Here is a 15954-nt window from a genome sequence, read left to right on the forward strand (position 1 = left end):
CTCCAGGGCATGGGAGCTGTGGCCATCAGGTGCAGGTAGGGAGTGGTCAGGCGGGTCAAGCGGGACCGTCGCTCCCTTGGGGAGCCCTGAGTGGCAGGCCAGCGTCCCAGGAGTGAGGACAGCTGCTCGTATGGGCCCTTCTCTGCTTTGTCCTCAGCCTTCCGAGGAGCCTGGGGCTGATGCCGTTCCTCCCAGGCGTGGTGCCTCCAGCGGCAACCTGACTTGGAGCCGTGGGGCCAGGGCGGAGGCTTTCTTGCCTGGAGTCTGGGTTTTGCTCGCGGCTTTGGAGCAGAGGCTCCAGGACACGTGTGGCTGATGGGTGTCCCGCTATGTGGCACGTGTTCTCTAGAACCCTCCTTGGGTCCTTGGAATATAAAAAGATGTCACAGCCCCATTCTGGTCATGAGGGCTGTAGAAGAGCACATGGGCCAAGGGCAGCAGTGGGCTACATCTCTTTCCACACTGGCCTTGCCTGCGCCCCGATGTGTGACACAAGCCAGGCCCAGGGGGCTGCCTGCCTGCGGCCCTCAAGGTGCTCTCAGGCTGCTCCTCAGGCTCTGGTGCACAGGTGCCAGAGGGAACAGTGGGGACAGCGCCCCATTCAGTGCTTGCGGTCCTGGTTCTGCTTCTTGTAGGGAAACGGAGACTCAGACTCATCTTGGCAGGTCAGTGGCCTGAGGGTCTTGGCAGGCTTGCTGCTGCGTCTTGCTTCACATGGGGCGTGGTCTCTGCTCTCAGTCTTCCTGTGGCCTCTGTGAGAACTTCTCAGCTCTCCTTTCAGCCATCGCTGCACAGCTTCCCTCCACGCGAAATGCTGGGTGACTCTGGGCCGTTCTTCTCTGCCTTCCGGGCGGCCCTGCGGGCACAGCAGCCGGGCAGCCCCACTTGTGCTGCTCACGGGGTGAGGGGGCCGCGCCTGTTCCCCATGTCCGGCCTCACCCTCCTCGAAGACGCGCGTCCGGGGAGCAGCTCCGGCAGCCCCTGCCAGGGCGAGGGGCCACAGGGGCTCCTCTGGCAGGTGGATAAACCCCTTTCCGGGGCCCCCTCATCGGGGGAGAGACAGCTGCCTTGCAGGTCACCCTTAACCCAGAACCAGGACACTGCTGCTTTCCTCTCAACTGTTCTTTTTTCTTCCTTTCTTAGCCCGACCTGCTGAACTTCAAGAAAGGCTGGCTGACCAGGCAGTATGAGGATGGCCAGGTGAGTGGTCAGAGCTCCTGTGCTCCCTGAGGCGCCGGGCAGCAGGCGTGAGGTTCAGCTGGCCTTGTCCCTGCGGGGGTGTGAGCGCTGGCCCTGTCCCCCGCCTCCAGCACACCCCCTCGTCTTGGGGACCAGGGTCGTGGCCGAGACCCCGTCTCCTCAGAACTGGGGGTGCAGTGGGGGTTGGGGCCACCGGCCTGCCCGCTGCCAGCACAGGGACTGTTCTCCTGCTCCCGACGGTGTCTCAGCATCAGGCCTGGGGACGTGCTGCAGCACTGGCTCCCCACCTGGTGACCTTTCCCAGAAGTTTCCCAAGAGCCCAGGCTTCCCCAGGACAGAAGGGCCTTGTGGTTGTGGGGTGGCAGCCAGTAGCCAGGGCGCAGCCACGGCCCTGCGGGGAGCAGTGCACTTGAGCAGGAAGATCGAGCCATTCGTGGCTGCTGGGGTGGAGGCCAGGCCTCCCAGGAGACAGGAGGATGAGCCTGCAGGTCCCACCGAGAGGCCCGTAGATTCCCCTCCCTGCTTCCTGGCTACCGTGCCCAAACGCCCTCTTCTCTCTCTCTTCCACATCAATTCCCTCGGCCTTGCCTGGAGCCTCGAGCCCCCCGCGTTGCTCCTCACAGTGAAGATTTGGGAGGTTGGCTGGTTGGGTTGCTTCTGCCGGCGGCAGGTGGGCACCCCTCTGGTTAGCCAGGGGGTGGCTGTGGCTTGCAGGTGGCCTCCTTTTGGCTCTGGGGGCCCAGCCCCCATCTGCAGCCTCTGGAGCCGCAGCCCTGCTCAGCAGCCACGCCTCTGCGGGTGGAGCACACACAGCCCGTGGCCCGCCGCAGCTGTCCGCAACGCCTTGTCGCCGGGGAGACGTTGTGCGCGCATGGCTGCCCATGGCCCTAGTGGAGTCCTGTGTGTGTCTGCCCCCAGCGGGAGGGGCCGCCTGCCCTCTGCGTTACCTGTGCGCAGTGAGGTGCCCCAGGACCCTGGCTGTTGGGTGCCTCAGAGCGGGAAGTGTGGGAGTTGAGTCTTGGTTTTCCCTTCTCTTTCAGTGGAAGAAACACTGGTTTGTCCTTGCTGATCAAAGCCTGAGGTTCTACAGGGACTCAGTGGCTGAGGAGGTGAGTGTCTCAGCTCCGTTCCTCTGTAGGGACAGGTGAGGTCCAGGTGGCACCGCTGTTCCTGGGCCGAAGTCCCCTTTGGGTGGACGGGTGGCCCAGTCCAGATCTGCAGAGGAGTCTGATGTTCCCGGGGCTGGTTCCTGCTGGAAAGTGGGCTCCCCAGGCCCTGCTTTCGGCACCCAGGGTACGGGGGTTTCAGTGGCTTTTCTTGTCTCTGTTCTTTGAAGAACACTGAAAGACGTCTTGTTTTAAAACTCAGCGTGAGCGGTTTTGTTCTTTCTATACGGAGATTTTGTGGTGAAGTGAGTCTTTAAAGAACTGAACTAAATCTTGTCCCTTGTTTTCTGGACAAGGATGGGTTGTGGCAGGTTAACTTGGCCAGCCTGGTTGAGAGTCCTGATTCCACAGTCAAACGCCAAACAGAAGGGGCTCTTTTTTTCTTCACCTACAAAAAAATCATCTATTTTGAGCAACTTGGAAGTCTGTTTCTGCATCTCTTCCCTTGCATTCCACTCCAGGAATCCTTCAGATATACTCCCACATGTGAAGAAAGATATGTGTTCCATGTCAGTGGTTCCTGCACTTCTTTTTGAGGGGGGGGGTACGCGGGCCTCTCACTGCTGTGGCCTCTCCCGTTGCAGAGCACAAGCTCCGGATGCGCAGGCCCAGCGGCCACAGCCCATGGGCCCAGCTGCTCCGCGGCATGTGGGATCCTCCCGGACCGGGGCACGAACCCGTGTCCCCCGCATTGGCAGGCGGACTCCCAACCACTGCGCCACCAGGGAAGCCCGGTTCCTGCACTTCTATAACAGCAGGAGATCTGAAAGAACCTAAAATGTCTAACACTAGGGGCTGGTTATATACCCTGACACTAAATTCTGTCTGGACTACAGTGGAAGGACGTTAGTGACACAAGGACAGATGTAGAGCAGTGTGGGTGGTGGGTCTCTGGGGGAGCCTAAAGTCAGGGGCCACAGGAGCATGGGTGTTTGGCTGTTCTCAGAGTGTGGTCTGTGGACCCCTGGAGACCCGTTCAGGGATTCTTCTATAACAAAAATAGTGTCATAAAACTATGATGCCATTTACTTTTTCCATTGTGTTGGCCTTTGCACTGATGGATGCCTCAGCCTGGTCAGGCTGCAGGAGCAGGTGGCTGGCCACCATGCATCCTTCACTGCCACACTGTGACGTTACAGAAAGGGCCTTAACAGAACAGGAAAGGTACTGATTTTATTAAGTCTCAAATCTTGAATACCCACTTTGGTAATATTCTGTAATGTGAAATGGGAGGTTGGCAGAAGTTGCTTCTGCTGCTTGTCCAGGTATGACGGCCGTCCCGTGGGGACCACTCGCCTGCTGTCTGCACTGCCTGCCCCGCCGGGCGCCTCTCACGGCCCACCGCCTCTGCGTGAATGTACGACGCACAAATGCTCACTCAGTTTGGGTATTCGGCAGACGTTTTCTTAAAAATGAACCAAGTGAGTCTCTTCCTTCAAGGAAGACGACCGACAGAATTGTTACCAGTGACTCAGTTTGAGCTTTCAAGCAAAACTGGAACTTTGGAAAGCTCGCGTTCACCATCACTAACTTGACAGTCTCCTCCAAGCTTACAGACTCTCCTGACTGAACAGGTGGTGATAGTAACAAATGCAGTGTTTGCTCCTGTACAAGGAAACGTCAGTATCTGGGGGCTCTTCCAGAGGACGAGACAGTGTCACCAGATCATGTGTGGGTGAAAGACCCCCTCAGGGAGCAGGGTAGAACCATGGGTTCTAATGCAGCAGAGGACAGAAAGCATCCCCTTCGCAGTTCACCTTCAAGAAACTACCACTTGTCGGGCTTCCCTGGTGGCGCAGTGCCTGCCGATGCAGGGGACACAGGTTCGTGCCCCGGTCCAGGATGATCCCACATGCCACAGAGCGGCTGGGCCCGTGGGCCGTGGCCGCTGAGCCTGCGCGTCCGGAGCCTGTGCTCCACAACGGGAGAGGCCAGAACAGTGAGAGGCCCGCGTACCGCAAAAAAAAAAAAAAAAGAAAAAAAAAGAAACTACCACTTGTCAAAGGAGAGCAGCCACAACTGTTTTTTTGAAAAGACTGTTAAAATTCACTTCCTTTTCCAACCCCGTATCCGTGTGAGGCCAGACCGTCTTCATATGCTTCAACCAAAACATGTTAACAAACAGACTTGAGTGCAGAGAAGGGTGTGAGAACCCAGCTGTCCTCGGACGTTAAGCATTAAAGAGAGTTGCAAAAATCTCTTGCTGGTTTTTTTAAATGATACTTTTTATTAAAAAATGAAATGGGCTTGTGTACTTCAATGCATAAATCTTTTTTTCAATTTTTTTCCTAATTTCTAATATGGCAGATATCATCAGTAGATACAACCCACATAAGCAGAAGCTCTTTGGCACCCTCAATTTTTAAGAGTGTAAAGGAGGTTTGAGAACCACGGGCATGGGATGTCTTTGGCAGGATGTGTGGAAAATGGTGGTGTGGATGCTTCTAGGTGGTGTGGGGTAGGGAGCGCCCTGCCTGTGAGTGTATGTACAGTTCACGGGGGTACTGGCCTTTACTTTCTAACTCTCTCATTTTCTCCACAGGCGGCCGACTTGGATGGGGAGATCGACTTGTCTACATGTTACGATGTCACAGAGTACCCAGTGCAGAGAAACTATGGCTTCCAGATCCATGTAAGCTGGGTGGGATTTGCAGGGAGGCTGAGTGCAAGGGTGGGGCCATGGGCCTGACCAGCTGGCGCCTCATCCTGTCCCTTCCTCTGCCCTGGAGCTCCTCACCCCACCCCCAATCTGTGGTCTCAGCAAAAATTAAGACATTAGCATCTTTCTCTCAAGGCTGTCTAAAAGGTTTTTTTTACCGAAGGTTCTTTCTTTTTCTCCCATTTTTTAAACGCTGGAGTTCGGGCCAGTTGGAAGGATGTGGGAAGTTAAAGTGTTGAGTTCTTAACTCTCAGGGTGCTGGGTTTTATGTACTTTCTCTGTCCTTCATTCATCCACTTACTCACTCACTGGCGTCCTCTCTCCCCACAATCTTGTGAAGGACTCCAATGAGCAAGGCATTGCCCCATCCTCAAAAAAATAATCTGATTGGACAGATGAAACAGTCCTCACTGGCCATGTCATCAAAGCTCAGGGTTCAAGGGCTGCTCAGAGGTAGCCGGGCTCATGGTGAGGGCACCGGCCCCCGGCCACCGTGTCTGCCCTCAGTCTGATGCCACCTGTAAGTCTGAGGGTGCCCCAGACCACCCTCACATTTGATAATTTGCCAGAAGGACTCACAGAACACAAGAAAACACCGTACTTAGGATTGTAGATTTATTTTAGCCGGGATACAGATTGGTACCAGCCCAAGGAAGCAGCACGTGGCAAACTGGACTGAACAGGAGGGCCCTGAACGGAGCTCTCGTGCCCTGGGGATGTTTTTCCCTCCTGGCGCTGACGTGTCATGATGACACACAGAGCTTCCAACATGGGAGGCTCACCCAAGCTTCAGGTCTGGTGCCAGGCCCAAGCCTCTGTGTCCAGAGTTTTTACAGAGGCTTCATAACTGATCAACTGAACTGTTGTCCACATGGTCAAATGCAGGTGCCAGCCCCCTCTCCCCCAGAGCCTGGCTGATGTCACATGGCCAGGGCCCCAGCCCTTCACTCCATGGCTGGTCTTTCTGGTCTGGCCAGCCCCACTGTGCATCACAAGGGCACAGGGCAAAGGCCAGACCTCTCTTTGGGGAAAGTTAATTCTTGCCCCCCAAGAGCCTTAGGCGTGAGACAGGAACCAAGTGGCCTGACAGCTGTCACACTGGGGCTCCCCGGCTGGGACTCCTGCAGCGTCACCTTCTGACATTTGGGCCCAGAAACTTGGATTCAGCCTAGATGTAGCATGTGGCAATGACTAATATTAACCAAACTCAGAGGGGTGAGTTCAGATCTGAAGCCAATGAATTCATCGAAAGGAAAAATCCAGCCCCCAGTCCACCAGGCTGCAGGGCATCTGTGGGGGGCACCAAGTCATAGCTGAAGGTGGCGCCAATCTGATGGCCCATGCCATCCCACCATGATGCCCTTCTGCCCCTCGTCCCTTTAGGAGGAAGAGATATGCTCAGTGAGCTAGACCTCTAGCCTCCTCTCTGCAGACAGATTTGGGGACGGTGCCAAGTTCTGGCGTTGTGGACCGCACACTGAGCCCCCCCCCACCTCCCCATCTTTTTTTTTTAAGTTTATTTTTGGTTGCGTTGCTGCATGCGGACTTTCTCTAGTTGCGGCGAGCGGGCTTCTCATGGCAGTGGCTTTTCTTGTTGCAGAGCATGGGCTCTAGGCGCACGGGCTCTAAAGTGCAGCCTCAGTAGTTGTGGTGCACGGGCTTAGTTGCTCCGTGGCATGTGGGATCTTCCCAGACCAGGGCTTGAACCCGTGTCCCCTGCATTGGCAGGTGGATTCCTAACCACTGTGCCACCAGGGAAGCCCCTCACCTCCCCATCTTGAAGGGCAGGCTTCTCTGGGCAGGGCATCCTGGGGGTATGAGTCCTTTCCCATCACTGAGCAGGTTACATCATCATGTTCTAGGGTCACCTTCTGTGCAGTGAGACCGTGACCTGGGACTCTCCTGGTCACAGATGGGGCGTTTCTGAGTCACCTGTGCTCCCTGTCGTCTACCAGCCTGACCCCTCGTCACTTTACCCTGGGTGGGGGGCAGTGAGCTTATGAGTTCTGGGGCTTTCTCATGAGCCCCGTGGACTGGGAGTTCTAAGTTGGGAGAGATGGTGCCCAGCATGGGAGGCCGGCTTCCTGGAGGGACTCGGCCTGGGTCACTAGGGAGCTTTAGGATCTCAAGGGGCAAAGCTGTCCCTGGCCTGGCCACCAGACCTGGTGGCATCTACCAGGGGGCTGAGTGCAAAAGCTGGCGGGGTGGCATGGGGGAGTGCTGAGTTGAGAGTCAGCCTTGCCCTGAGTTGTGGAAAGCACCGGAACGTGGAGGCAGCTGAGTGTCTGTGAGACGCATCTGGTGGGGCCCCAGGGGCGGGAGGCCAGGTGTCTGGCAAGTGCGGGGCGCCCGGGAGAGGGAGGGGCAGGGTGAAGGGCTGGAGACCCAGAGCGCGGCGAGCCGTGTGTGGGAGTTGGCAGAGCCTGCAGCGTCCTGGCCCGTGGTGCGTTTGAGGCCGAGATGGGCCCTCTGAGACCGGTAGACAAGCAGCAGTGTGTGGGCCTGGGGCCGGGAGAGAGCTCGTGGCAGCTGAGAACTGAGGTTGTGGGAGAATGTGGCCGAGGTCACACTCCATAAACAGCACACCGGGAGCAGGAGGCGGCAGTGGGGCCAGCACTTCAGGGAGCCTGGAGGCCACGCCCCCCGTCGGCCTGCAGTTGGGGGGAACCGGAGGGAGAGAGGAGTGGAGACGTGGGTGGTGGGCTGTCGTCTAGATGGGGCGTCAGGCGGGGTCTGGGGTGGGCCGAGGTCACCCTGTGCTGTGCTGTGCTCTGCAGTGCCCTGAGGCTCTCTTGGTTTTGGCCCCTGGCCATGCCAGCTCCTGTCCCAAACCCATCTTGCTAATGGTGTCTTCCCATCAGCTGTTCTGCTGACGTCTCATGGGTCCGTTTATGAGTAGCCTGAGCAGCTTGAAGAGTTCTGATCCCCTCACTTATGTAAGACAGGAGCCCATGAGCTCAGAGGCAGGGGAGTGGACTCTGTGCAGCTACCACCCGCATCCCCACCCCTCCTCAGCTCCGCTGGAGCCACGTGGGCCGCTCAGGGCCACAGGGACTGTGTCTCCAGGCCACTCGTCACCTGCTGCCCATGCCGCCCCGTCCTGTTATGTCCTTCATCTTGATTGGTATCCCACCAACTCACCCAAGTGTAGGGGGGGGTCCAGGGATTGTCCTTGAGGTGCCCCCCCAAGCCTGTCAGTGCTGCTCTGTGCATGCCACCTCCTCCACCTCTCCGAAGCCCCTCTCATCACCTGAACGACCAGCCCAGCCACCCAGCAGGTCTCCCTGCCCCTCCTCAGCCCAACAGACATGGCCCCCGTCGGGCCCCAGCCACCACTGAGCCTCGTGCCTGCCACTCCTGTCCCTGGTCACCCTGTGAGCCTGTTGTGTGTGGTTGCACGCTCCAGGCCCACTCCCTCCAGCTGGGTCATGCACCCCTTCCCCGTCCACCTGCCCACCCTCCCTAGCCCTGCCACGCCCTGGCCCCTTCCCGCTGCTCCCCACACGCATGTTCTCCTTCCTTCCAGTCTGTGAGCTCCTTAAAGAGCAGGGAGTGTCAGTAAAAGTAAAGGCCTGCTGGATCCCATGGGGAGGGGACGCCCAGGTTAGCCACTGCCATGACAGTGTTCGCGGCTTTGCTCTCTCCTTTGCCCTCCAGCTCTGTTCATCCCGAGTGGGGCACATAGCGCACTCCTGGGACGGCCACCTGGCCGCCAGCCTCCCTGCGGGGCCTTCTTCAGGGGTGGGGAGGTGCCGGTCACTGCTAACTCCTCGTCTTCTGTGTAGACAAAGGAGGGCGCCTTCACTCTCTCTGCTATGACGTCTGGCATCCGGCGGAATTGGATCCAGACCATCATGAAGCACGTCCACCCAATCTCTGCCCCAGACGTGACAAGGTGAGCCAGTAGGGTGCCCGAGGGGGCCCAGCACAGCCTTCCCCCCATCCTTCAGTCTGCTGCCCACTCACTCTCCACTTGGCCTCCTTGGTTTTCTGCCTCAGGTTACCCTTTCCCCTCAGGCCTGGCCGGCGGGAGAAGCTCCCCAGGGCCCGGGCACTGAGCCATGGCTGGGTGAGGGCGGCTCCGGATGCCGTATTCACAGGCCACCTTAGCGTTGCCTTTTCTTGATCCTTCTGCCTCACTCCTGAATCTGTTGGATTTCTGTGCAGCTGTGACAAAGCTCTCTTTGCAACTCTTGGTGCTGGAGGCCAAAGTTGGGAAACTGTTCCCGTGTCAACATCCATGCTTCATAAACCTCATGATTCGCCCCACGCCTTCCTCCTCCTGCCCTGATGGTTAGAAACCTGAAGTTTTCATTTTACAAAAAGCAAGAGAAGCTCCCTGTGTATGGCTGGTGCTGTGACGTCGAGAACTCTGCAGCCCTGACCCTCATGGCTTTGGCGCCTTCGCCAGTTCTGAGAGCCTCTTGCTTGCAGTTTTCAGTCCGGTCGTTTAAATGCTTCTTGAGTGACTCTCTTGTGTTGGAGGCTGCGCTCCAGGGGGCGACCCTTGTGCCCACGGAGCACTCCTTGGCCTAGGGAGGCCTCACACCTCGGTCAAGTCCTGGCCTCCTTCCTAGTGACCTGCACCTCTTTGAACAAGGAGGGAGGAAGGGACCCTAAATGGAGGACTCTTCTCTCTAGTCCTTCCGTCCTGTGTTGTCTGTTCGATTGTTCATTCCTTCATTTATTGCACGAACAGAATACTTGGTTGTTCCTGAGTCTCTAAGACCAGGAGCAGAGACCAAAGCTCTTTCCGGGCACTTCGAGGAGGCTGCGTGCAGTGGGTCGGGGCCCGGCTGGGGTTCGTCAGCCTTGGGATGTCGCAGGTGTGTGGCTCTGGCCTCAGAAAGGGCAGGAAGGACGCGCTCAGGCAACACATGGCTTGGGAGGGGCGCCTCCCCTCCGTGTTGGGGCCGCAGCCCATGGGGACAGCGTCCTCCTGACGAGCAGTGTACTCCAGGGTCAGCTGCCTCACAGCCGAGGTGCTTGCCTCACCCAGTTTGTTCGTGTGGGCTTTTATACTTTGAGGAAAAGATGGATTTTTTTAGTGCAACAAGGCCACGTCCCGGGAGAGTTATTGGAAACGGTTACAGATATCAGGAGTGTGGGTTTGAGCTGCACGCCGCGGCCCCCCCAAGTCTGGTGGGGAGTCGCACGGGCTTCCTCTCCCAGGGATAGTGGCGGCTCCAGCTTGTTGTGTCATCCTAATGGCTTGTGCAGTCCGAGGCCTGGGCCAGCTCTCAGTTCAGTGGCGTTGTTGAAAAGGTCCGTTCTGGAGAAACTGTGTGCAAGCGTGTGGTCTTGACTTGGAAGCTCCCAGGGCCGCCACCCAGGACAGGGAGGATGCCTCTTCTGCAGGCTCCCTTCTCTTTGGCCACCATTTAAACACAGGTGTTCCCTGGAGCCCCCAAGGTCCAGCCCTCACCGCGCTGGGGGGCTTCCCACCCTGTTCTGAGGGCTTGGGCGGGACCAGAGGCCACTTGGCTCAGGCCAGGGTCGCAGGCTCTTGTCCTTGGAGCCCGGAGACCTCTGCCTTGGATGGCCACGACCAGTGCCCTACAGCACCCTGCCCGGGGACCTCCTCTGTGGGGCAGGTGTGGGGAGGCGCATCCAGCTGCTGGGCAGGCGGAGGTGCCCTCGAGTGTCCTGCTTCCTGCTCACCTCTGCCCCGGGTGGGCCGCCAAATCCTCTCAAGTCCTGTTCAGTGAGCCCCTGTCTGGTGCCGGCTCGTGGGCGCCACCTGGGCCATCGAGCTCACCGGCCCACAGGTGGTCCCAGGGCCATCACTCTGATCCGTCTGTCACGCCAGCCACCCAGAGTGGTTTTTTTTAAAACACAGACCTGACCGTGTTACTTACCTGCTTATTAAAACCCATGAGCCTTTCGAGGGAAGCGAGGGAAGCGGTTGTTGGTCTCGCTTGTTCCGTCACCGCCGGCCCAGTGCCCGCGTGCCGTGGGATCTACCTCCCACGTGGCCTTGTGTGCGTGTGGCTGTGCGCGGCGCAGCCTGACGGGGCTTGCGCCCCCCCCCCCACCAGTGTCATCCTGCGGGAAACCTCTGGGCCGTTGTCTGCGGCTCCTTTTCTGCCGTCACCACTCCGTGCCACTTGGGGTTCCCTCCACAGACGTGTCAGTGGGTGAAGGCAGAGTCTCCCCATTCCTTGCGGGAGCCACAGCCACATAGAAAAAGGCATGTGGTGACGGCAGGGAGCTGGGCCCTGTCGCCAGGAGCCCCACCTGACCAGCTGTCTCCCCCGCCTCAGCTCGCTGCCGCAGGGCAAAGACCGGAGCAGCTCCCCCTCGGAGACGAGGCTGCGGGAGAAGCAGGACGGGGAGCCCGGGGAGCCAGACCCCGAGCAGAAGCGGAGCCGGGCCCGTGAGCGCAGGCGGGAGGGCCGCTCCAAGACCTTCGACTGGGCCGAGTTCCGCCCCATCCAGCAGGCCCTGGCCCAGGAGAGAGCCGGCGCCCCGGGGCCTGCCACCCCACGGCCCGAGGCGGAGCCCGGCGAGCTAGAGAGGGAGCGTGCACGGCGGCGGGAGGAACGGCGCAAGCGCTTTGGGGCAGTGGACGCAGCCGACGGGCCTAGCATCGACGACCCGGCCCTGCGCATGGAGGTCGACCGGGGCCCAGGGCCACCCGCGACCGCTGACCTCAGGACCCAGAACGTGCACGTGGAGATCGAGCAGCGGTGGCATCAGGTGGAGACCACCCCTCTCCGGGAGGAGAAGCAAGTGCCCATCGCCCCCCTGCACTTGTCCTCCTCTGAGGATGGAAGTGACCGACTGTCCACTCCCGAGCTGACCTCTGTGCTGGAGAAGGAGGTAATGGCCGGGCGGCACAGGCGGGGCAGCTCCGTGCAGCCACCTTCCCCGCACCCGCTGTGCCTAACCCGCCCCAGGGGCTTGCAGGCCCTCAGGCAGACAGACACGCAACAGCCCCCCCTCCCCCCTCCCCACCGAGTGCAGTGCAGGCCTGAGGCATGCTGGGGTGGGGGGTGGCAGGGAGGGCACCGGGCCCTCTGGAGACCAGAGGAGCGGCGCTGACACTGAGAGCCAGAGGTGCGAGAGATGAGGCAGGTGGGCTGCAGGCCAGGTGGGGCCCCATCTGCCCTGCTTCTGCCACGCACTAGAGGCTTGGGGCAGAAGAGGCACGTGAACAGAGTTAGCTTTCCATCTGGACTAGGCAGCCCTGCGACCCTCAGTGAGACCTGACGGGTGCAGAGCAGGCAGCAGGAGGCGGGGCTGATTCTAGGTATTGGGGGGCAGGACGGGCCTGCTGGTGAGCCTGGCATGAGCCTCCTCCAGATGCAGAGGTGGGTGAGCGGTCCCTGCACTTGTAACGTGACATTTCCCTTCATGAGGAAGCGCCCAGAAGTCAAATCTGCAAAAGCTGGGCCGTAGATTTGTGAGTCTGAACAGAGGTGCCATGGCCAAGGAGGTGGAGTTACACCTGCCTTTCAGGAGTCCTCAAGGATGTGATTCATGTATGCACTTGACTTCAGTGGCTAACTAAATCACAGATTGGCCACTTTGGCCTGCCTTCACTTCTCATCCTCTTCTTATTTGGTTAGATTCACGAGGCTGACATATCACTAGCATCAACACTTGGATTTTTTTCCATTTTCTATGCCCGTTAATACCGTAATAGAGGCAAGATGTGGAAAAGTAACAGTTCAAACTCACATTGCTCTAAACAGTGAAAACGGGCCTGCAAGTCAACAGGCCACACACTGGACCGAGTTTGTTTCAGACAGCAAGGTCTGAAAACCAAGGTCCGCATGCCGGTCAGCAGAGTCTGCTGCACACCCAGCTCCCTGCTTGCCACAGCCCAGCAGCTGAGGGCACGTAGGTAACGTTCCGGAAAGGGGCAGATGGGTGACGGCTGGATTCACAGCCATTGACAGCAAGAGTGTGAAGCAGCTCAATTCTTGAGGACCCCTTCTCACAAACAGAATTTTATATGAAATCCATTGTATCCAACTGGTCAAACAGGGTTTCTCCAGAAGCCAAGGTAGAGCCTGGCGTGAGGCCTGCCCTGGGGCAGCACGGGCGTGCTTGGCCACGCTGAGGATACCCAAAGGACCCAGTGGGCAGTCTTCCCTCTGACAGGGGCACGAAGTCCTCATTTCCTGGTAGGGTGTACACCTGGTGGATCCTCAAGCAGGTGTGGAGCTTATGTGGGTGCCCAGGTCGATTCACAGCTTGAGCTGGAACCTTGGGTGAAGACCCGACGAGCACATCCACCCAGGTGTGGCCGCCTGCAAGGCCCTCGGAGGCACCACTGAGCTCCAGCCCAGCTGGAATCAGGCACACCACCGAGCGCCTGTGCTGTGCTGCTGCTCCTGTTACTGCCATTTTGCTTAAAAACGTGTGTCTTTTTGCCAACAGTTGGAGCAGAGCCAGAAGGAGGCCTCAGACCTTCTAGAGCAGAACCGGCTGCTGCAGGACCAGCTGAGGGTGGCTCTGGGCCGGGAGCAGAGCGCCCGGGAGGGCTATGTGCTGCAGGTAGGGCTGAGGGGCCGCCACGGCCCTCCAGGCGCCCTCGGGCTTCAGTGTGCAGGACCCAGGCAGGCTAGAACGTGCAAAACGGAGCGCCAGGCCTCTGGACTCCTGTGCCACTGGAGCGGGCTCCCTGGGTAGTGGGCTGCCTGGGTCTCCTCCTCGTGCAACAAGCTGGAGGATCTGCCTGAGCCCTTTACGTCGAAGGGTTTTTTAGATGTTTTCAATAGTAGTCTTTGGCTCCCAAAGAGTCCAATATATATTTATTATCAATATCACATGTTTGCATGTTGTTTCTAACTTTTTTCACAATGGCAGCATTAGTCCCATTTTACAAATTTAAGAACCTGAGTAACAGCCACATGCCTCCTTATGGCCAAGCCCATGGCAGAGCTAGAACTGGTTCCCTGCCCCTGACCGTGTCTGTACCACACCTACAGGGCAGCCTGGGACTGTTACCACTAGCCTAGTGGCCCCATTTCTTTCTGCCTAGGCTGAAGTTTGAGGTGGAAACATGGCTGCCCAGCCCTGAGCCAACCTGCCCAGTGGTGTGGAGGGGAGGGAGGGCAGCAGCCTGAGTCCTGAGCTGAGAGTCCAAACCTAGCGTCTTCCTGCAGAGGCCTCTGTGCCAGAGTGCCACCCCCCCAGGCAGCAGTGGGCATGCCACAGGCATCCTGCCAGGCAGGAGGTCACCTGGATGGAGCAGGCCGGTGTGAGCCAACTCTTCTGCAGCGTTTCAGGCCCTGCTGTAGTTCTGGGGTATAAAACAACACTCTCCTGCCCCCTCAGCCATTGTGCAGTGGGGAGAGGTGATTGACAGATGGGTGCTGGGGGGAAAGCAAGACAGGGCGATGGGACGGAGAACTCGAGCTCTTGGCCAAGGCTGAAGGCACAGCATTCAAGTCAGGGTCCGGCACTGACCAGAACCCGCGGTGCCCCCTCCCCTGCAGCATCAGCCTCCTTGCCTGTGTAGACCTAGACTTCGTCCCTGAGGGCTCTTCCGACTCTCAAGGACCCAGAATCTCTGTGATAAGTTTTTGCATCAGCATTTCCAGACGGCAGCACACTGGCTTCCTTGGTCCGAGTGGATCTTCTGGGCGGAGTCTGCCCTCCTGCCTCTCTCCATGTCCTTTTCGTGGCACGTTTCTTCTGCCTTCCTTTCCCCCCCAGCTTTGGCCATGGCCCTGGGCACCCCGTGTCCCCTGGACCTTCCTCCTTAGCCCTTCAACCATAGTTGTCGCCATGCCCAGTTCAGACTCTGAGGTACCGGAACCTGGTGATGGGGGGCACCCCTCTTTCCTGCATGTCTCACTCCGGGGCTTTCTGAGTCATCTCTGCAGACCCCGCAGGTTTGGGAAGCATCTTTTTAAACCCTGGTTGGGCCGCCATCCTACACACACTCATTTCACACCAGGTGGTAAAGATTCTGGCAACAGAGTTTGAACATTACTACCCTGTCCCGTGTCTGACCTGGACGATTGCATGAACCCGCACTGAAGCCCGTCCGTCAGCTGACACGTTAACACCTCCCCGCCAGGTCAAAGGACAGTTTACTTTTAACCTCCCTATGTGCTTTGAAAATTCTTATAATCAAAAGTCTGAATGAGCAAGGGGCTTTGGGGTTAGGGGTGAGAAGGATCAGCAGCTGGGGGTGGGCTCTGTGCTGATGGCCGGGAGGAGCTGGCAGGGTGTGGACGCGGAGTGTCTAACTTGCCGTAACTGAGTGTCACATCTGTGGCTTCCCCACCAGCACACCTGGAGGGAGCCACAGGCAGGCCAGTTCTTAGGCTGAGCTGTTCTCACTCCTTTCACTCCTTTCACGTTCTTGTTTTTTTTTTCCTGCGTTAATTAGTTCTGTCTATTCTGCATGCCTTTTAGTTTGGGGAGTTTTGTTTGAATTGTGTTTTATTTTCTGCATGCTTCACTTTCTTATTTTGAATGCCACACAGGTTTGTCCGTTTTGTTAACTCATATTTTACTCCATGGTTTGCGTTTTCCCCTTCGTTTTGTCTTCTTGCAGGTAGAGATTAGTTCTCCCTGTTACTGTAGAGGACGGGCTCCACCTCCCCCAGGAAAATGTTTCGGATGTCACCTCGCTGACATCCGCCAGCGGTGCCTCCCTTCCTTCTCCCCTGTCCCAGAAGGAAGTGGCCTCGTCACCGGTCCTGCGCTTTGGTGGGGTTTGTGGTCTAGAGCTGTGCGCCTTTTGTTTTGCAAAACAAACAAACGGGTGCTTTGCTCTGCTCCTGCCCGTCCCTCTTGCTGGAGTCTCTTGTCCCTCAGTCTTCGTTTTGCTTCTCAGTGTGCTCCATTATTCAGTTTTGTTTGGTTTATTTCTCCTAGAAGCTATTCGGTTAGAGCTGTTTTGATGTTAATGTCCATGTTTTCTGTTTACCTGGAAGCAGCTACTTACCAAAAAAAAAAAAATGA

At 57.9% G+C, this 15954-nt stretch overlaps 1 protein-coding gene across 3 annotated transcripts in view; it reads left to right on the top strand.

The window, feature by feature from the left end:
* Positions 1 to 15954, top strand: part of MPRIP (myosin phosphatase Rho interacting protein) — a 127148-nt gene that overhangs the window by 94554 nt on the left and 16640 nt on the right. For all 3 annotated transcript variants that reach the window (XM_082602778.1, XM_082602777.1, XM_082602776.1), the window contains exons 10-15: positions 1144 to 1200; positions 2241 to 2309; positions 4909 to 4998; positions 8811 to 8920; positions 11289 to 11847; positions 13414 to 13530. In XM_082602778.1, coding sequence (XP_082458904.1) covers positions 1144 to 1200; positions 2241 to 2309; positions 4909 to 4998; positions 8811 to 8920; positions 11289 to 11847; positions 13414 to 13530 — 1002 coding nt within the window. The remainder of the gene's footprint in view (positions 1 to 1143; positions 1201 to 2240; positions 2310 to 4908; positions 4999 to 8810; positions 8921 to 11288; positions 11848 to 13413; positions 13531 to 15954) is intronic.

The sequence above is a fragment of the Mesoplodon mirus genome (assembly GCF_964341445.2).
Source record: "Mesoplodon mirus genome assembly, chromosome: 18".
In the NCBI taxonomy this organism is placed as follows: Eukaryota; Metazoa; Chordata; class Mammalia; order Artiodactyla; family Ziphiidae; genus Mesoplodon; species Mesoplodon mirus.